This window comes from Protopterus annectens, chromosome 7.part0 (assembly GCF_019279795.1).
Source record: "Protopterus annectens isolate FY-2018-M chromosome 7.part0, PAN1.0, whole genome shotgun sequence".
In the NCBI taxonomy this organism is placed as follows: Eukaryota; Metazoa; Chordata; order Ceratodontiformes; family Protopteridae; genus Protopterus; species Protopterus annectens.
Genome location: NC_056739.1, coordinates 43,848,122 through 43,870,440, shown reverse-complemented (window position 1 = coordinate 43,870,440; position 22,319 = coordinate 43,848,122). Strand labels below are relative to the sequence as shown.

The following is a 22,319-nucleotide window of genomic DNA, read 5'->3' as shown; positions in this document are numbered from 1 at the left end:
TTGAGAGAGTGCGGTGTGGAAGTTATTGATAAATATGCTAAACAGAAGTGGGCCTAAAATGAAGCCTTGAGGAACCCCAGTGGTGGCGTTTAGGAAGAGGAGTAAGAGTTCTGCCATTTAGTTGATTGTTGCCTGTTAGTGAGGTAATTAGTGAACCAGTGTAGAGTTTGAGATAAGGTACCTATGTTAGAGAGTTTTGTTAGAAGGAGAGAGTGGGATATAGTATTGAACGCTTTAGAAAGATCAAAAAATACTTATGATATGATTTTAACAGCGTCACGGGCTTGGTTGACAGTGTCCATGAAGGATTTGAGGGCAGTGGTGGTACTATGTCCTGACCCAAATCCGTGTTGGGTGGGGGAGAGGATGTGATTGTGAGGATTTTCTAACTTAAATTTATTTTCCCTGTAAAACTGTTAATTCAGTTGCTTGCAATCACAAATCAGTATTTGTTGACTAAATGAAAGTTTGTCTTCTGTGTTATCTGAGTGTGTATATCTTGAACAAAAGTAAGAACATATGACAGGTCAGTTTGCGTTTAAGATGAGCAGTTTGTATTAGTCATTTATTGCACTGATGAGCCAAATTAATAAGAACTTATGCTTTGCATTATTTCTTACTAGTTGAACCAAGAGAAAAGTTATCCTTGAGAACAATGGAGCAAGGTGAATAATCTCACTGTTGTCATTTAGTGTATTTGAACTTCTTTTATATTTCTGCACTAAATTCTGTACCAGAATCAGCAAGCAGATGTCATCTATGCACCATCAGTGTGAGGAGAGAATGCTGTAAGGCATCTGTTTACTGTCAGTGTGATGAGGGAATACTGTCAGCATGATGAGGGAATACTGTAAGCCCTTTGTGGGTGCATCACAGTTGTGTAAGTGGACAGACTAAAACCCTGTACATGTGCTAACCAAAAGGGTACAGAAATAGCTGCATGTGCTGGAACTATGCTCAGTCAAACAGTAGAACAGAAGATGAAATGAAACTATCACCTCGTTCCTTATTGCCTGTTTCTATTGGAGTCCCACAGGGCTCCATTCTTGGGCCACTTCTCTTCTCCCTTTACATAAACGATCTTAACACTGTAATCCCTCAAGCTACCTGCATCCAATACGCTGACGACTCCACTATTATTTGTTCAGCATCTACCTCCTCAGAGCTACTCTCACTAACTCAAACTACCTTCAACACTGTAGAAACTTGGTTTACTAGATGGTACCTCCTCCTCAATGCTAAAAAAACTATAAACTGCTCCTTTTCACTCCTACCACTCGAGCCTCCCCATTAAACTTCAACATCTTGTCAAATGACACCACTGTCATCTCTCCTGACTTGACAACTAAACTGCTAGGAATAACCATTGATAACAATCTCACTTTTGATCAACACACCAACAACATCATCAAAACAGTTAACAAAAAAATAGGATCATTATACCGTATTAAGCCATTTCTCACACCTTCTACCAGAGCTACTATCGCCCACTCCCATCTGATATCTACTCTCTTTAACGCCTCACCTATTTTCACATACCTTAAGAAGGCTAACTAAATAAACTAGCAATTTGTTACAATAGCATTGCGCGCTTTGCCACCGGTAACCCTTTCAGAACACATCACTGTCATAACCTAAAACTCCTAGGCTGGCTAGAGCTACAAAACTGTCTTATGATCTCACAACTTACTATTGCCCACAAGATACTTTACCAACCTGATAACACCCCTATACTTTCTCAACTTTTAATCCCTTATAACAATCTTACCTCCCTTCGATCTTCTTCTAAACTCATGACCAAATCTGTAAAATCTCATAACTTAGCTGGTGACTCTCTGTTCACTAATACTGTAGGTAGGACATGGAATCTGCTACCCACAGATATTACTCTAATCACCTCCTTACCACTCTTCAAACAAAAAATCAAACTGTACTTCCAGAATCACTGGCTTTGTTCCTGTAGGACTCCTGACTAACCTTCTTCATTCCCCCTACTCTACTTTAACTCTATACTGGCTTATTAGCTACACATATACTTTCTTCTTATCGCCCTGTTGCTCTCCTCTCATGCTCTGACCCACTCCTCTTTTTCTCTCCCCTGCCCTCTTTCCATCTTCTTACTTCTTCTCCTTCTAGACTTTTGTTCCTCACTCTTCTCCTCTCTTGTATTACTACTTTAATCCCTTCTAATCTCTTGTTATACTTCTTTCTCTCCGGGTTATTGAAACTAACTGCTAATCTTTAGCATTTTAATTGTGATGCTACTACTGACCTAGTATATTTTTGTGTGTGCCTTAAGTATTTGTTGTTCTTATTACTAAATGTATATTCTTATTGTACTTAAATTTTTTATTAATATGTCTCTTAGTATAGATTTATGTGTGGAGCTTTTCTCCCCGGGCCTCTACTGAAAATGGACACACATCCAGCTAGACTAGCCCGGTTAACAAATGTAAAATAAAATAAAAATAAATAAAATAAAAATATCACAGAGCTTAGCATCGAAGCAGCAGCTGTATGTATAAAAGAAATCTGAACTGAGGACCACAGAGTTGCATTATGCTATGCCCAGAGATGCCTCAACCAACCACACATAAGCAACTTGCACTTCCACTCCTTAGATTTAACTAGATGCCATGCCAAGCCATGTGTGTGTTGCCTTCTCTTCTATTAACATCCCTTCTAGAACCCTAGCTGTATTCACAGCTATCAACATTGCTGCCTCTCTCGTGCCTGTCTCCTTGTGAGGGCCCTATCCCCATACATATAGTTGAAATCTTGAATGCTGAACAAGACTGTGCTGGTTGTTCATTTCAAGGACCCCCTAGATAGCAGCAACAGGGTTGATAAGTGAAGCAGAGGAACTTGCTTCCTTCTACAAAGAGATCTGCCTAGGCTAGTTTTCTGCAAGGGTATCCAATGAACTGGAACCTTTCCTTCCTGACATTTATTTATTGATTTATTGGTGTTTGTTTACTCTGTTAGTGTACTCATCATGAGGGACCAATTTCAAGACCACAGTCCAGGAAAATAATACAGTTGAACAAAAGGCTGAGAACAAAAAGAAAATAAACGGACAACAGTAAAATAAGTCCCAGGAAACAGTAAATATCAGTATGTTTATTATTCAAAATAATGTCCTGTCAGTATATAACTGTGACACTGAATCTGAAGGGAAGTAAAGGAGAAAGAAGGAATATTACGGAATATTCCTTAAGTAGTCAAGTGATGAGTCATAGCGTTCTAAAGCGTCCAACCAGTGTGGGGCACGACCAAAATGTGCCAAAGGTACCCCTCTTTTGGAGTGCTTTGCATTCACTCCCCCACTGCAAAGACATCCAGTACAGAGTAAAACATTACCACCAGATGCCCCAGGTAATGCCCTCATGAAGTATCAAGTGTAAACTTAAAACTGTTTAAGTACAAGCTAAATGTACATTACCACCAGATGCCCCAGGTAATGCCCTCATGAAGTATCAAGTGTAAACTCAATGCATGTTATCAGCAGATGCCCCAGCTAAACACCTTCATGGATTATCAAGCATCAAGTAAATGTACACAATGAGTAGATGCCCCAGAGGATGCCTTCATGGCTACAACAAAAATATCTTTTGTGACTAAAACTGGTTAGATTTTGTATGTGTAAAGTACATTTATGTCATTCTTTTAGTAAAAACTAAATGTCACCTCCACATGTATTGGTGGCCACAATGAAATATTAAAACTACAGTCAGTTTATTTGGCATATTTAAATTTAGTCTTGGTTAGCTATTTTGTTTATATATTTATGTACCATACAGGGCGGCCACGGTGGTGCAGCGGTTAGCTTTGTCGCCTCACAGCAAGAGATTCCCTGGTTCGATCCTTGGCTGGGTGCCTTCTATGCGGAGTCTGCATGTCCTCCCTGTGGTCGTGTGTGTTTCCTCCGGGTGCTCCGGTTTCCTCCCACATCCCAAAGACATGCTGTAGGTGGATTGGACACTCTAACTTGGCCCTAGGTGTGAGTGCATGTGTGTGTGTGCGTGTGTGTGTGTGTGCCTTCTGTGGAAGGTTGGGCACCGGGTTGGCAACTCGACACCGTAAAACTCCACTGCCAATCAAGAGCAGACATATGATCCACTGTAGCGACCCCTAACCGGGAAAAGCTGAAAGAAGAAGAAGATGTATGTACCATACAAGCATGTAAATCATATTTAAACTGTATACACAGTGCGACCATCTGCCAACAAACAAACAAACACAAATATTTCCCCAGATTCAATCAATATTTCACCCACACAGGATACCTCCACCCAATTTAAACTACACCCAATACCCACCAACTATATCAAAAAGCATCTGAAAAAATTAAACCTACAACATTAGCCGTTGACAAACTACCAACTGACTATCTTAAAATCACAGCAGAAGCCATCTCTTATCCTATAGCAATACTCTGTAACCAAATCACAGGTACCCTCTATCTGGAAATGATCACACATAATACCCCTCCACAAAGGGGTGACCTCTTATGAACTTACTAACTACCGTCATATTGCCATTCTCTCTCCCCTATCCAAGATCCTAGAAAGAATAGTGCACACACAGCTCATGAAATACCTCACCTCACATAACCTACTGTCTAGTACCCAGCATGGCTTTCGTCCTGCACATAGCATAACAACTGCCCTTCTAACCTTTACCAACAAAGTTAACCAACTTAGAAATAACTCCCTATTTGTATCAGCCTTATTCCTAGACCTGTCAAAAGCCTTTGACATGGTCAACCACAACAAACTCATTAAAGTCCTTTCCTCCCTAAACATTAATATCACAACTCTTAACTGGTTCCAAAGCTACCTAACAGATAGGCAACAAGCCGCTTGATGGCAACAAACCCTCTCTCACACCCTCCCAGTCACAATCGGGGTCCCACAAGGCTCCATCCTTGGACCTCTGCTATACTCACTCTTTACCAACCACCTACACACTGCTACCCCCAATGCCAGCCTAATTAAATATGCTGACGACTCACCCCTGATCTGTGCAGCCCCTTCCCTTACAACCCTCCAAAACCTTGCCCAAGACACTTTCCTCACAGTGGAAACCTGGCTAACCAACTCACACCTGATACTTAATTCCAACAAAACTAGCCTCCTAATCTTTTATCCAACTAGAACTGCAACCTCCCCCCCAACCTTCAACGTTTACTCTAAAAATAATACTATTATTACTCCTACTACCCACTTCAAACTACTGGGGATAGTAATAGACAACAATCTAAAATTTGACCTCCATATAGACCATGTCTATATCACATTATCGAAATCTTACTACATCAAATCACTAAAGATCGACCTCTAGTGATCGATGTAGTAAAACATTGAATAACGTTTAAAAAAAACAAACAAAAATAAAAACTAACTAGCGTAGGCAGGGGGGCAAGCCCCCTGCACCTCCCACACACCCGCTACTTAAATATTCGAACTCCGAGACCGCACTACATTGAGGTAAATGGAAATCTCCCCCTACGGAGATTTCCATTTACCTGCATGATGTTCTTCACTTTCGATGTTGTGGTGCCAACAATATCAGCTTCGATATTGTCGGCTTTCAACATTGTGAAGTAGGCCCTATAGACCAAACCATCAAAAAAGTCCACAAGAAACTAGGCCTCCTGTACAGGAATGTCCAGTTTCTAACAACTTCTACAAGAATCACCATAGCTAGAACCCACCTACTATCTACACTCCTATACGCATCCCCTATCCTCATCAACCTACATAAATCAGACATTAATAAATTAGAGGCCTGCTATAATAAAATATTAAAATTTGCCACAAATTCACTGTACAGATCACATCACTGCCAATCCCTAAAACAGCTCGGTTGGGTTGAACTTCCACATCTCCTACACTTTAACCAACTAAGCCTAGCCCACCAAATTATTCACCACCCAAACAAAACTCTACCCGTCAGCCATCTAATCCAGCCTTACTCGTCTCCTAGACCCCTCCGCTCTGATAATAAATACTTACTACAATTTTCTAAAGCAAAGAACTCAGCTGGAGAAGGCCTTTTCTCCAACTATACTGCTAAACTATGGAACACCCTACCAACTGCTCTTGCCTCAAGTTCCTCTTCAAAACAATTCAAATCACTCCTGAAATCTCACCTATCAAAATCCTGGCTCTGCCACTGCCTTCCCCCAGGTTAAACATCAGCTAAACTCCAATCTCACTTTTATTACCCTTGTATAACTCAGCATGACTGCCCTCTAAGCTAACATCTAACACTGTACCTCCACAAAAGGAATAATGTACACTCTCACAGTATGTATTATATAGTGTAAATGCTATGTGTGCTTCATTACTACTGTAATCTTAACAAAGATTCCTATTGATATAACTTATATTCAATTACTTATTCACTGGTTAATTTCCAATGAATAATTGTTTGAATTGCTATTTTATGTATAAGTTAATGTATATACCAGAGTATATTAGACTGTTTTGTTGATTTTGTAATTATCATTGTATAACTTGGAGCTTTTCTCCCCGGGCCTCCACTGAAAATGGGCACTTGCCCAGCTGGACCTTCCCGGTAAACAAATGTAAAATAAATAAATAAAATAAATAAATGTGACCTGTACAACTATTTAAACATTTTTGCTGGGGTTGTCTGCTGCTCGTACATATGTATATACATTTCTGCGTGAACAAAGGAATGGCTATATTGTTTGTATAAATGCGTTTCACTCAACAACAGTACTAGATCACCTTGCATATACAGTACTTGTGTATTTTTAGGATCAGCAGTCCTTCCTTGTTTCTTCAGAATTGTTATTGTTGCCTTATCTCTCTGGTGATAAATAAGCACAATTACTAAAGCCAGCAAGTTACTGCCGCTAAACTTTCTTTGGATGTTTGTCTATCCAGGTTTGTGCCATTGTATTCCTTCTGTTCATATTTTGATATGGAGTTGTTATAGCAACCCTACAGCACTGTCATAGAGATGCAGAAGGGAAACATCGCACTATTATCATTCAGTGCTCAGAGTACACTGGTTGGCAAGCAGCTGTTAGATGTAGTGACAGTGATGGGACACTAATAAAAAAAGGAATGTTAGGTAGTTAAAAAAACAGTAAAGTAGAATAAAATAATGTCCAAACTAGAATTCCAAATTAAAGTCAATACAGACAGACTGACAACACGTTAGAAACTTCTTTCTAACGGTAGACAAGGTATCACCTTCAGAAACAGAAAACTATTAATAGTTACTCCAGTTTTACTTTTTAAATGAGTTTTTCTATATCATATCAATTTATGCTACATCAGTTTCTGTTTCCTATTCAGATTTTTATGGTTAACTGTTCCTACCCAAATTTAAAAAGTGAACAGAAATTCTATAATACGAAATCTCCAACAAGGACTACTTTCCCATTGTTTTTTTTATTAGAATTATATACACAAACTTTTATACTCCTCTGAAAACATAAGTCTCAACTGTCTAGATTTTCACAGAATATCCAGAGTTTTGCCTCATATTTTTGATCTGTTCCTCATAAACTTTGTGGTTTTCTGATTTTTGTGGCAAATCAGTGAGCATTAAATTTACTAATAATGACAGGAATTTGAGTTTCAGGCTGTTTAACCTTCGGAAAATTCATTGTAATACAACACATTTTATTATAGCAACTTTCTAAGTTTATAAGAGCAATATTTAAAATCTGTCCCTATTTTTGGGGCTTTATCCAGATTTTTGTGCTAAGAGGTTGAGAACAAACTAGTAGAATGTCTCAGTGTCAGAGATGTAACACTTCTCTTAGACCAGATTTTGAGTATATATAGTTTTCCCTTGTTAATACCATCATTTCATGTTCCATTTTATATTTTTTCTTTTCAAACAATTTGAGTATGTTTTTTCCTATATCTTATTTTATCTTCTTCTTCTTCTTTCGGCTTTTCCCGGTTAGGGGTTGCCACAGCAGATCACCTGTCTGCTCATGATTGGCAGTGGAGTTTCACAGTGTCAAGTTGCCAGCCCGGTGCCCAACCTTCCACAGAAGGCACACACATGCACGCACTCACACCTAGGGCCAGTTTAGAATGTCCAATCCACCTACAGCATGTCTTTGGGATGTGGGAGGAAACCGGAGCACCTAGAAGACCCACGCTTCCACAGGGAGGACATGCAGACACCGCACAGAAGGCACCCCAGCCAAGGATTGAACTGGAGAACCTCTTGCTGTGATGCGGTAAAGCTAACCGCTGCTATATCTTATTTTATATGTGTTTGTAATCAGTATTTAGTATATAACTGAAGAAATAAGTCCAGGACCAAACACAGCTTCTATGAAATCAACTTTAATAAAACAAACATAAAATAAAAAGAGATTAGCGCTTTCATGTCTTGCAATAGGTGCTTCATCAGACAAACTAAGAACAAGCACATACATCATATAGAGCAACAATTGTCTGTGTTTTTTGTACAGGACCTTTGCTGCCTAAGAAATAGCTTTGTTTTTCATTTGGACTATTTAGTATATGACCCTAAATTAACTGTTCCATTGAATTACAAGTAGAAACACCATCTCCTCATATACACAGAAAAAGGTCAAACTGAAGAGTAGCATATGCTCCCACTGACAACTGCAGGCCACCTGGCTGGAGAACACGACACCTGCAGTAAAGTAAATAAAAATGTTTTGAAGTTGGTACAGTCAGATGATGGTAGGGATACCCTTACCTTTTTAATTTCACTTACAGATACATAATCATGGAACTTTATGACCACGATTCCCCATCAGGAGCTGATACACCAACAATGGACACAGAAAACGTTTTAATGGTAGTTTGATGGGGCCCCCATGTTAAAACAGAGCTCTAGGCAGATACCTAGGGAGTCTTCTGCTACATTAGACTCTGCCATCCTCCAATGGACACTTATAACAACCTCATGTCCTAGTATTCCTAGTACAAAATGTTATCCAGTCAAGTGACAGGCCACATTTGCTGATGTCACCTGACTTTCTCTCTAAATATGTATAATAAGCCTGTTTTTCCCTCAGTTTATATTGCAGTTCCTATTGTATTGCACTAACTTACCTTTAATTTGTCTACAAACTGTGCAAAACTTCTGTAAGTATTAATGATCGTTATATACCTTGTATCATAGGTTCATAGGTAGGTACTAGGCTATCGGCCCAAGGGCCTAAGTAAGCCTAGCCAACACAGTTCCCTGGCTTAAGCCACCCAAGAAAGTTAATTTCCTGTGCCCCTGACGAGCAGAGCCACAGAAGTGATCCCCGGGGTGTATTTCCGATTCTTAACCAATGTTTTTATGTTATGTCTGATTTGTTATAATTATTTAAACTGCAGATGTTTTTGTTCTGTTTTTGAAGATTGTAAAATTATAGTTCTTAAAATGTTTTTTAATAATTTGGAGCATTTCTCCCCAGGCCTCTGCTAAAAATGGGTTCTACCAGTTAGACTTTTCCAGTAATCAAATGTCAGTAAATAAATACATAAATAAAATCAATATAACTGCTCACATAACACAATTTGTCCAAGCTTTTAACTATGTCTGCTGAAAGGGCAGACTCTAATAAGCTCAGTTACAATTAGCACAGTTTTAATTACATTAGAAACAGTTTAAGCAGTTCTGTAGTTACAAAAGCACAATTTAAACAGAATGCATATAGAACAGTAATACATTTTATGTCAATGAGCATTACAAAAGCTAAGAAGTCAAACAAAAGCATTAGCACAATAATGTAAAGAAGAAGGCTTGAGAAGAAGAAAGTTGCGAGGAGAACGTAGAAAGAAGAGCAGACAGGTATATGTTCAAAGTTAGAGGAGTTATTTCGTTATGTTCAACAAGGGGAAACCACTTCTCATTTCACTAAAATGCCCATCAAACGTTTGGATGGCATGCAGTCATCTAACCAGCAAGTAGTTATTACATAATAGAAGAGTTTGTTTGGAGACGCTGAGCTTTGCTACAAAAATCCTGTGAGAAATCAGATTTCAAATTCATTAGTTAGACACCAGAGATTTGTGGCAAAGATCCTGTCGTATCAGATTTCAAACTGGTTAGTTATATAATCTTAGTGTGTTAGTAAGAATAAATGTTTCATTTTGCTGTGCAATGCCACAAATCATCTATTAGCTTCTGTGTCTTTTCCTGCATGTATGCATTTGTATGTAATGTACTCATTCTTAATATTTTACTGTGGTGTTGATGGCAGTGAAAATTAAACTGTATAATTATTATCTGTACCTGGTTTTGCTAACCTTACTAATCTATCTGTTGTTGATATGTTTCATACATGTACTCCCCAAATAAGGAAGTAAACAAAATGCTACCACAATACTCACTGTGTCCTGTGATTCTGACAATTCTGTGGAAATTTGTGACATGCCCTTTTTATTGTTAGCTACCTTATGTGCTGCCTAGCTAAGGAAAGCAGGGTGTTTAAATAATATTCCATACATGCATGCATGTGCGCAGGTGATTACTTAACAAAAGATCAAAAATAAAATAAGTGAAAAAAATCTCAAAAGAATGAAAATAAAACAATGAAAAAACCCCACACAATAAAGCACTATGTTATTCAGGGGGTTCATAGATTAGTACTAGGCTATCTGCCCTTGCAAGCCATTTTAAGCCTAGCCAATTATCCCTTATGAGACTCAAACCCTGCACCTTGTGTTTGTAAGGCAAACACCTTAATCATTAGGCCACCCTCCATACCCCTGGTTGTCCTCCCCTCACCCCCTAATAATTATATTTACCAACTCTGAGATCACACAACAATGAGGAAAAGGTAAATTTCCAGCCTCTACTGTACTGCAATCTGCCACAAACAGAAGGTGACATTAAGATAATTCATGCTCTTATGTCAGCAAAAAACATTCAGTATTTTCACCATTCCACCAATGTAAATGCCACCACTGCACGTGCATAAAGGGATACCACAGGGGGCAGTCCTGTCAGCCCAGTTTTCTTTTTTTTTTAGTTTTTCCACTTTCTTCCTTTGATGTCACAAAACCAAGGTCCATTAAAGAGGTGCAAAACTGAAATGCAAGTTGAGGTATCACATTACTTTTTCACTCTAACAGTGCCTTCTTGGAGTTCCACTTATTGCCCCATAAGTGGCAGCATTATATTCAAGGTGGTAACGTGTCTCTAATTTTGACACAAAATGTGTTTCTGCCTATCTTAAAATTTGTTATTTTTGTGGCTAAACCATAATTACACTAATAATTATATACTTGTATGCCCTGCATTCTTCAGAAAGGGCATGTTAATACAAAACAGTAATTTGGTGACTGGATAATACCTCTAACAAAATATGACCGTGACTTTACGCCTTGTTTGTGGTTTGTCACTAATGTTGGAGGAAAGAGGTCTTGCTTACAGAATAATTTTATGACATTTTGATGTTTCATAAAAAGGTCAACCTGCAGAATATGATTAAAAATGAGGAAATAACCTAATTCAAAAGGCATGCAATTAAAATCAAAATGAGGTGTAAAAGTTAATTCATACCTTGTTTCACTTTAAGAAAGAATACGGTTTGATGGTTTGTGATCAATCCTCTTTTACTGGATGTGGCTTTTTTAATAAAAAAATGAGAATTGTTTTATTTGTATGAAATTCAATTCAACAGTTAGGCTTGAAAAGGCATTGCCACATGCATGTGTTTAAACAGGGTTATAATATACGGAAATGTTTCTTTTGCCACTTGTTTGCTCTTTTTCTTTCTGTGATATTATAATTCTAAGTTGATCCACAATAAGGTCAGTTAGGAGTTAAATTAGTATACAAGTAAATGTGTGTTAAGGAAATGTGTACACTCAAGTGTCTGTTAGTTTGAGTGGTGGTGGTTAGCAAACTTGTAGCAGAAGGACTACGGCATGAGCTGTGATTAGGCAGGAAGTAGAACTGTGAGAAATTCTAGAACCTTCTAAAAGTGTAGCTATTCTGAATATTATCAACATTATTATTTCTTCTCTTCTGAAGAATGGAAACCCTGAGAACCCGTACTGCAATGGAATTGAAGGTATTTTGGAAGCTTACCATAGAAGTCTGAAGACAGTGCAGCTGTATGGCCCTACCAACTTTGCCCCTGTGGTCAACCACGTAGCAAGGTAAGAAATGGCTCTTGTGCCGGTGGCTGTAAAAGAGATATGGTATCACTTTCATATTCTTTTAACTGGATTTTGTGGCACAGTTGTAAATGCTTTCTGTGACATTTACTTTCATTTTACTTTACATTTAATTTCTGCTAAGTCCGTGTCTGGAGTTGTATATTCACTGTAGTGACTGGCACCTAGACAACCAGCCAAGGATTACAAGATGTTTTTTCTATGCGGCCACTATAGCATGTGGCATAGAGTCCAGGCTTGCCTCTTTTTGCTACCTATTTCACATCATAGGAATATCTGGATTTCTTCCCTTTTGGGGCTTGCTTATTCCTTCAGTACCCCACATATTTTCCTGTGTTTTTCAAATTTCTTAAATAACTTACCTGTATAAATATTTCAGGATCTATAATAAAGTGATTTAGTTGCAAATGTAACCTGTCTGTATTAAGAGAATTGTAAAGCTGTCTGATTTTACTGTGTATTTCCTCTTTAATGGCATGATATTATAAATTTACCCTCTAAATGTTTAGGTGTGTACAACAGGTTTGGTTGCAGCCTTTCTCCTTTGAAAAGGGGCTATACCCAGTCACACTCTCCTGATAAATAAGTGCATCTAGATAAATAAGACTAGGTCCTAATATGATAAATTTTATGAGCGGGGTCACAGAACAGGGCAAACTACAGGTTTAAATGAGTAACACTCCTCCAAGTATCCAAAAGCAACAACAAACCCGGTGACACCCTCTACTCCCACCACATTTCTAAATTTTGGAACTGAATCCCTCAACACAGCCTGAATGCTACCAACCTACACCAATTCAAAACTCTGCTCAAAGACCACCTCTGCTCCTGCACCAAGCCAGGCTAATACCGTATAAGCCCACATTAAATTTCGTCCCCTAAATTTTATAGTCTCCATGTATACCCCACTCCCACTTGTTAACACCACCAATCAGCTACCTACAAAAAGGCTATAATTTGATAATTTCTTTTCTTTGGTAAGAGTATACATATGTACACATATTAAAGTATACTCAAATCATCAACTAAAGATGGACCCTTGCCCTCAAAAAAAATAATAATAATAATATATATAACTTTACTATATTGTAATAACGTTCTCCATTTCACTAAAGTGCCTATTGTATGTTGTACTTTCTTTATTGTCTCTAGATATTTCTGTTAAATTCTATGTAAAACTGACACTCTACTTGTCAATGTTGTTCTTCTTTTATTGGAACTTTTCTCCCCGGGCCTCCGCTAAAAACGGGCTCACAACCAGATGGACTATCTCGGTCAACAAATGTAAAATAAATAAATAAAATAAATAAATAAAAGTTTTTTGAACGTGTGTTCACTTAGATGAATTAACTGTATAGGAATTTACATATATATATATATATATATATATATATATATATATATATATATATATAGTATTTACTGTATATATGTTGAAGGGATAAAAATGCAGATTCTGTGTAGTGAGTGGAAAACAGAAAAGAACCCAAGACCATGGAGATGTGAATTAAAAAGCTTAAATGCTGTGCAACTAAGCTCCCTATATTTAGTAAAGCTTCAAACAACATAAGTAAGAAAATCCAGAACCATAATCCATACATATTTACAAAACAAAAGTAGAAACTTTAGAAAAAAAGACATTAACCACCCCAAATACTGCAATTCATTAAGAACACAAACTAAACAACTCTAGACATAAAGTCTTACTTTTGTATCACCTTTCCATAACATGCATCTCAACTGTCCAGATTTTCACAGAATCTCCAGATTTCTGTTTCATATATTTGGTCTTCTCATCGTAAAATGTGTAATTTTCTGGTAAATCACAGAGGACTGAAGAAACTAAATAATGACAGACATTTGAGTTTCAGACTTTATATCCTTCAGAAAAGGCATGCTAACACAAAACTTGTTATTCTGTCTGCTTTCTAAGTTTATTAGAGCAAAATGTAAAATCTGTCCCTATTTTTGGGCCTTTGTGCCCCATTTATGTTAGGCTTTGTCCAGATTTATTGCCCTAAAATGTTGAGGGGTATCTGCATAACGCTTGTTTCCTTATTCTACTCTTGTTTTAATAAAGTTGGACTCTCACCAGTCTATTTTGCATATCCGCGATTTGACTGTGCTACTCACATTTAAAAGGTAATAAACTCTACATAATGATTCTGTCAATGATTTATTGTGTGTTTTTCTCCGTTACATCATTCACTTTGCTGATAAATTCATAGATCAACATCTCATAACCCACGTTCATGACTTGGGATGTCCCCAACCTTCCCAAGACTTCTAAAAAAATAATACAAATTGAAGAAGTACTCTTATGTCAAACTATAACATTCAGATAAACATTACAAATCCTCACTGCCTTATAATTTAGACGCTGTCTGATTATCCTGAACAATCAGCTATAGCACATTCTGCAGTCTGTTGCCATAAATGCCTCTGTTAATATCCTCAATGTATTTTTCTCCTGCATTTACTGGTCAGAAAGCAGATGCTTTCCTTACCATTTTGTCTAAAATGAACATTAAACTTACCACTGCTTTCCTAACCAGTTTCTTTGTCTCACTATCTGAAAACAGTCCAGAGACCCCTGAAAGCACCAATCAGTTTCTTCTTTCTTCATACTGCATATTCCCTTTCAGTTCTCCTGTAACTTCCTATTCAGAGTTTCATCTATCCTTTCTGGCAAGCACCGGTCAGTGATATACAGGGTTCCTTTAACATTCTCCAAAACAAACACCTAATCATCAGCTTTGAACTGTAAGTATAAGTAAGTGTATTGACTTCACCTGTGGCTACCATATTGGCTGAAAGGTATCAACTGTTGGAATCGTACCTATAGGGCTATTAAACCATTGGCCATGCATGCCTTACAAATGACAACACTCAGGTTGTACCAGCCTTTTCATGGAGGCCAAGGCCAGAATTCCTGGACTGTAACTTAGAGTAACCACCGTGTTGTCTAAGCTATGTCTGAAGGGAATCGCACTGCTTGACATGCAAGGGGAATGTATTCCTGAGCGGGAGGGGGAGGTGTTGAATGTACCTTTACATTTAGTTTTATTTATTCCATAGTGTAGATTCAAAGCTCCTATTCTAGTGTTTGCTGTATTGTTTGATACATTGAGAAAATGATTACACTGCATTAGGATACCAAGTGCTAGAAGGCTGACAATGCCTCTGCATGCTGGCCAGTGCTACTATTTATAACATCTTGAAGGATGAAGGTATGGAAAGGGAGGAGGACAAGATAATATGCTGGAAAATTAGAGATGCCAATGTGCAGACCTATGTAACGGGCAGCAAGTCTGTGCAGGTTTGCTCAGTTCTGTGCAGGTCGTGCAGGTCGTGCATAGCATTAAAGTAATGTCTGGCTGGTGCCAGCTGCCCAAGAGAGGAAGGGAGAGGAATTTTTTATACTGATGACTTAGGAAGCTTCACTTGTGCACGTGAACCACTATTTGGCTACAACTATGGCAGCCGTGTCCTCAGCATAAGTGAACGCAGCCGATCTCCTTATAATTAAAGCTAAAAGTAAAGACAAATGAAAAGAAAAATAAACAGCCATAATTCAACCAGCTAGAGCAAGGCTACCCAGAAGTAGCAGCAGTTATTGTACTCTCACTAGCAAAACCCTTAGTGTTTCAAGGTGGCCCATATACGTGACCTGAACCAAGTCAGATGCTAAGAATGCAAAAAGTGAAATTAATGGAATTTAGTGGCAAAGATTAGTAAACATGACAGAATTTCAGTATTATTTACTAAACAAATTTAACTGCAGTACAAATAATGCAGAAAAATGTAAAATAACTTCCCTGAGTTGATTAGGGAGTATATCAAATGTACATAAAAGGAATCAATCGGTTTCTCCTAATAATAGGTTCATTCAGCAAGTTGTAAACAAGCCATCAAAAGCAGCAAAGAAAAAAATCACAATTAACACAAACGATCCCTTTAAATATTTAGCAAAGCATGTAATTCCGTATTTTACTATACCATGCTAGTCTTGGCTTTCCAGACAAGCCCCTCCCGCCCCCGCCCCACTCTAACCTTCATTATGCCTCTTACTTTTCATATACAGCTCCTCTGGAACTCCAAACCTGTACTCTCTTCTCCCTAAATTGTACATCTGACTTTTACTGCTAGATTCTACTGCCTCATTTCATTTCCATTCGCTTACCTCCACCCTTACTACCACGTCAAAACACAACCATATCATCTCCAAGCAAAACATTCACAGCTCTGCATCACACATGCTATATCTCAAATCCTCTGACCAGACTCCACCTTACTAGTCTGGCCTGGAGTAACAAGGCAGTGTAGCACGTGTCTCAAAGTGCAACCTCTGTCATGAACCACACTTCCTAGTAGGTTATTCTTTTCTGTCGCTCCCTGCAGTTACAGCCTTCATCATTAGAAAGAAAGATTTCCGAACAACTACTTCCTAATACACACACCAGCTGTCTTCATTTTGTCATGCTTTTATTCATCCAAGGTCATAAATTAATCCCAAGGCGTTCCACCCCCATTCGACATGACAACATATGGTGGTGCCATCAGATGGACAACATTCCTCTCCTGCTTAGCATTCCCCAGCTCTGTGCAGATTCCACAACAGCCCCCAAACATTTTGCAATAGCATTGCGCTAAATTTACAGCCCATTGGTTAGCAACTCCTCTAAATCGCCTTACCTAGAATTAAAAAAAAAAAAAAAACTTGCTATTCAAAACTCCTAAAACCATTTCATCTCTGAAAATTATACACCACCCATATGAACAAACAAAAACATCTGGGTAATAAATCTAGTTGTCAAAATTCCATCAGTGTCAGATATTTAATCCTTGTCAAGTGAGTATCCTGTCTAGATTAATAAAGGAAAAATGTTAGCTGACTTTCTATCCAGGCATATCTTTACCATCATCCCTTCTGAAAATTATCACTCTTCTATTTACCACCTCCACCTGTCCCCCAATCTTCATGCTGTATCCCTTTACTATTATTAACCTTTTCAAGTCTTCATTCAGTTTCTTGCCCTTAAGATGTCCCCCACATCCTTGCTTTTATTTATTTATTTTATTTTAACTAACACATAAACCTGGAGCTAAAAAAATCGTATAGTTTTACTTAAGTATTTTATCATAGGATAGCATATGCCTACTATGAGTGAGACACGGAATAAACTTCTGGAAAGTGCTATGAATTGTGAGAATAAGGAATGTGTTCAAATGGGGATGAAGGGGGATTTGTATGTAGAGTAGAGAGTTGAATTGTCATAGAAAAGTAGGAAAGAGGAAACTAATCTCTGTGTGGTATTAACATCTGAGAGTTAGTAGAGTTTAGGTTGTGTGTTTGAAGTAACTGAGAAGAGATACCCAGATGTGGGAGGCAATTACATAGTAACTGTGGTCATTGCAGATACCAACAGTGCAGATGGTGGTGCATCCTCTGGCTGACGGACAAAACCTCCCAACAGCTACACTTTTTTATATTCACTTCCTTGCTCAACAAAACCTACAACTTCTGTTTACTTAAGGCATTGCATATTCACATAATTCTTCCTCCCTGCAACTCTAATAAGAAACTTAAAAATCCTTCTTAAAATCTTAGTAAAATTTAATTTTATCATAACTATTTCCTTATGGATTGTTTTACTCCGAGAAAAATCAAGTAGTTAGTATTTCCAAATTTACTGTCCTTGAATGTTTGGATGGGTGGATAGACTGATAGAGGCACTTTGGTTAGCTGCCCCCTCCTGAACGACTAATGCATTGCTAAAAATCCATGGTGTGACACCTCATAAAAACAGATTATTGTGATAAAAAATAAAATATGTATTATAACACACATCCCCATTCAAAAAACATAGTCCGACACTCTTCCATTTATAATGCCCCCCAGTCCTCCTTGCAAGCTGTTGTCTCTCACCATTACACTTGCCAACATTCTGAACAGACTATTTCACCCTTGGCCTGTTCCTCACCTTAACAGATCTCCTTAGCCTGACAATGACCTCCCCTTTGTCTTTATCTTCCTCCCTTTTTCCCAGTCGTACTCTCTACTCCATTTACTGGTTTCTGCATTTCAGTTTTTACTGTTTATTTGTACCTAACTACTACAACCCAACTCTCTGCTTCATTCTAACTCTGATTTAAGGAAAAGTCATTTTTAATCCCAAGGAATTTGCTATATAGCAAATGTAATCCATGGATGCCTTGCTTATTATGCATGTAGCGTAATACCATATAGTCAAGTAGCCCAACTGGTTTCCCTAATCCCATACACCCCTGTAGAGCTCATGTACAACAGCAATAACTGATTTGCCTTTATTATGAAAAGGAACACTCATGGACCAAGCAATCCAAAACTGATAAATCATTGGATTTCTGATATTCCCCATAAAAAAAAATAGGTATGTGGTTTTGCTGTTTATGTTTTAAGTCTTTTGGCAACAATATCTATATATCTGGGCAGCTGATGTGCCATAAAATTAGGAATCACACACAGTAGCCCAGAGGGAGTCCAGATCGACAGTATATTGTAAAAGAGCTGTAGTTATATTATGTGCCTCCAACCACTTCGATAAAAATGCTTCCCCCGCCTTCATTCTCCTTTTTACCCTCTGATATATTAGATTGTCACCTTCCCTGACTGTTTTGTTTACAAGCGAACCCTCTGATATATTAGATTGTCACCTTCCCTGACTGTTTTGTTCACGAACGAATGTTAAGACTTTGCTGGTGTGTTTAATGGTTTCATCCTTCACCTCTCATTGTTCTCCTAGGTGTCCCCTGAGTCACCCATTCACTGACCGGTAACTCCTAGGTGTCCTCTGAGTCACCCATTCACTGACTGGTAACTCCTAGGTGTCCCCTGAGTCACCTGTTCACTGACCAGTAACTCCTAGGTCTTCTCTGAGTCACGCTTTCACTGACCAGTAACTCCCTAGGTGTCCCCTGAGTCATCCATTCACTGACTAGTAACTCCAAGGTTTCCTCTCAGTCACCCATTCACTGACTAGTAACTCCCTAGGTGTCCTCTGAGTCACCCATTCACTGACCAGTAACTCCCTAGGTCTTCTCTGAGTCACCCATTCACTGACCAATAACTCCCTAGTTGTCCCCTGAGTCACCCATTTACTGACTAGTAACTTCTAGGTCTTCTCTGAGTCACCCATTCACTGACCAGTAACTCCTAGGTGTCCCCTGAGTCACTCATTCACTGACCAGTAACTCCCTAGGTCTTCTGGGAGTCACCCATTCACTGACCAGTAACTCCCTAGGTGTCCTCTGAGTCACCCATTCACTGACCAGTAACTCCCTAGGTCTTCTCCGAGACACCCATTCAATGACCAGTAACTCTTAGGTGTCCCCTGAGTCACCCATTCACTGACCAGTGACTCCTAGGTGTCCACTGAGTCACCCATTCACCAACCAGTAATTCCCTAGGTCTTCTCTGAGTCACCCATTCACTGACCAGTAACTCCTAGGTGTCCTCTGAGTCACCCATTCACTGACCAGTAACTCCTAGGTGTCCTCTGAGTCACCCATTCACTGACCAGTAACTCCTAGGTGTCCTCTGAGTCACCCATTCACTGACCAGTAATTCCCTAGGTCTTCTCTGAGTCACTCAGTCACTGACCAGTAACTTGCTTGATGTCATAACTCCCAAGTGCCTTCTTTTATTTTTGATTTGCTCACTCTCAACCGTAATATTCATGTGTGCTCACCCATTATGTCAGCAGTCACGTGTGGCCCTTTTCCACCTCAGCATTCATGCTTGGTCACTCACCTCTTGTACATTCATATATGAAAATTCTTTGCTTCTCAATTCATTTGGTGGGTCTCAAGCTCTGTATTCACTTGTGGTCACTTTCTACATGAATGTGTAGTCACTCGCCTCCTCTTCTTTCATGTGTGGTCACTTTCTGCCTTTACTATGGTGTGGTCTCTTTCCACTTCTGCATTTAGGTGTGACTACTTTCTGCCTCTAAGCTCACTCTGTGCTTCTGCAGTCATGCATGACCACTCCACCTGTTCATTTATGCGGAATCACTTCACCTGTACATTCACACACAATCACTCTGTCTGTACATTCATGCATAATCACTCTCTGCCTTAGTATAGACCTGTGCATTCATTTAATTTCTCATGTGAGAAGGACGGTGTTACTGACATTTTTCACCAAAATGCGAACAACATTGAAGACTGTAACTTTTTACCCCAGGACCAACTGAGGAGGTCAGAGAGATTAGCAGGCCAATAGGACTGTCCTCACTACTTGATAAAGAGCAAAAACAAGTCTCAGGAAAAAGAAAGGGAGAAACAGGAAGAGAACACGTCTGCTATACAATCAAACAGTTTTAAGGTGTATAATTTGAGTTACTTGGAAATTGATCAAAGACATTATTTGTTACTGACCTAAGGCTTCACCTTTGTTCCTAATTATAAAATGGACTTGGTTCATTTGTTAACTAATGTGAAACCTTTTACTAGCAAACTCAATTTAACGTTTTTTTTACATAGAATCTTCAGTTGATGTCAGTGTTGCTGTTAAGTGGAAAAGTTTCTACATTCCTCCAGCTAACCCTTGTTTCTCCATATTTGAAAGAATATATAAGGACAATGTTAGAAGATACTTCTCTTGACACAACCATTTTGTCGACAATTTAAGTTTGGAAGAGAGAAGAGTTTTAAAAGAATTGAAATGTAACAAGAATGTTTGTGTTATGAAACCCGATAAGGGTGGAGGGGTTGCTATAATGAACAGTATGGATTAGTCTAGCAAAATGTTTGACATCTTAAATTATGTTAAAACATATAAGAGGGTATCTAAGTACAAAGTATTTGTTGCTTATTTCAAAATCAACTTTATTTTACTTGATATTATATCATAAGGGACATTTTCTGATTTTTGTTTGAATTTATGAATGTAGACAATACTGTCATACCATCAATTTTTGGTAAACCCAAAATTCAAAAGAATCAAGTAGATCCACCACTTAGGCAAACAGTGGCAGCCAGGAGATCAAAAACCAAACCATTGCTTGCCTATATTGACAACACATATAAATGTGCCTTAAGTTGTTACAAACATATATTGAAGGATCCCTGGCACTTTTTGAGTGAGGTAAATGGCGCCCCCTTTTTGAGTGATATTATCTTTGTAGCAGTGGATGTTCACAGCTTGTTTTCTGTGAGACAGCACACCACTGGCTTGTAATGGTTTTTGGAATCATTGACTGGTTTCAACCGTTTTTCCTACTACAATTTAATTATTGTACATCAGTTTATGGATATTATTTACACAATAATTTTGTGTTTTTCAGAGGTGAATTTTTTCATCCAGTATCAGTGGTGGCCATGTGTGTAAAATGTGCACCCCTTTACACCAACCTTGTTTTAGCAGAGAGGTAGTCACAACATGTGTTTAACTCCCCATACTATGTACGTGTTTAAGTACTTTAGAGTTTTAGATGACATTTTATTTTTTTGGAAAGGTGACCACAACAAATGGGTGGAATTTATGGATGTTCTGAACAAGACCACTGGTGTTTTTAGGTTCACTTATGTTATTGATGTAGATAACATTGATTATATGGATGTCACTATTTACAAGAAGGAGATACACATCTACCCTTTTTCCCAAAGACACACATTCTAACTCTTTTCTTTATTTTGATAATAGTCGCCCCTCGTTCCATAAGAGGAACATTTTAAAAAGGTGGAATGGTGCACCTTTTAAGACTGGTAACAGATGATGGTGTATTTAATGATGGGATTAATTTTTTAACTAAGATGTTTGTGGATAGATGGTATCAAAACAGTGCAAGAAACTTCTCTGTGTGGAAGATGTTCAGTCCATATATTTCTAGTTAATCACTGTATATTAATCGGATCAGACAAAAGTAGTAGATGTAGCAAACTTAAACTCGTCTTAAGTAAAAAAAATAAATAAATAAAAAATATATAATTGAACAGAATTACTAAGTATTCGAAAGTAATCCAAGCAAGGCAGGCAGTCTGTTTCCAGACGAAAATCCTTTATTAAGTACACAGACAAGCAATCCAAGTAAAATAAAAATAGATTAATAGTTTCCTCACAAGCTTTCTAAATATATATATATATATATATATATATATATATATACTTTTAATCAGTCATGG

At 38.2% G+C, this 22,319-nt stretch overlaps 1 protein-coding gene across 1 annotated transcript in view; it reads left to right on the top strand.

Moving 5' to 3' along the window:
- Positions 1-22,319, top strand: part of LOC122806230 (copine-8-like) — a 4,689,459-nt gene that overhangs the window by 3,414,433 nt on the left and 1,252,707 nt on the right. The window contains exon 17 of the mRNA XM_044076480.1: positions 12,007-12,134. Within this exon, the coding sequence (XP_043932415.1) occupies positions 12,007-12,134 (128 nt within the window). The remainder of the gene's footprint in view (positions 1-12,006; positions 12,135-22,319) is intronic.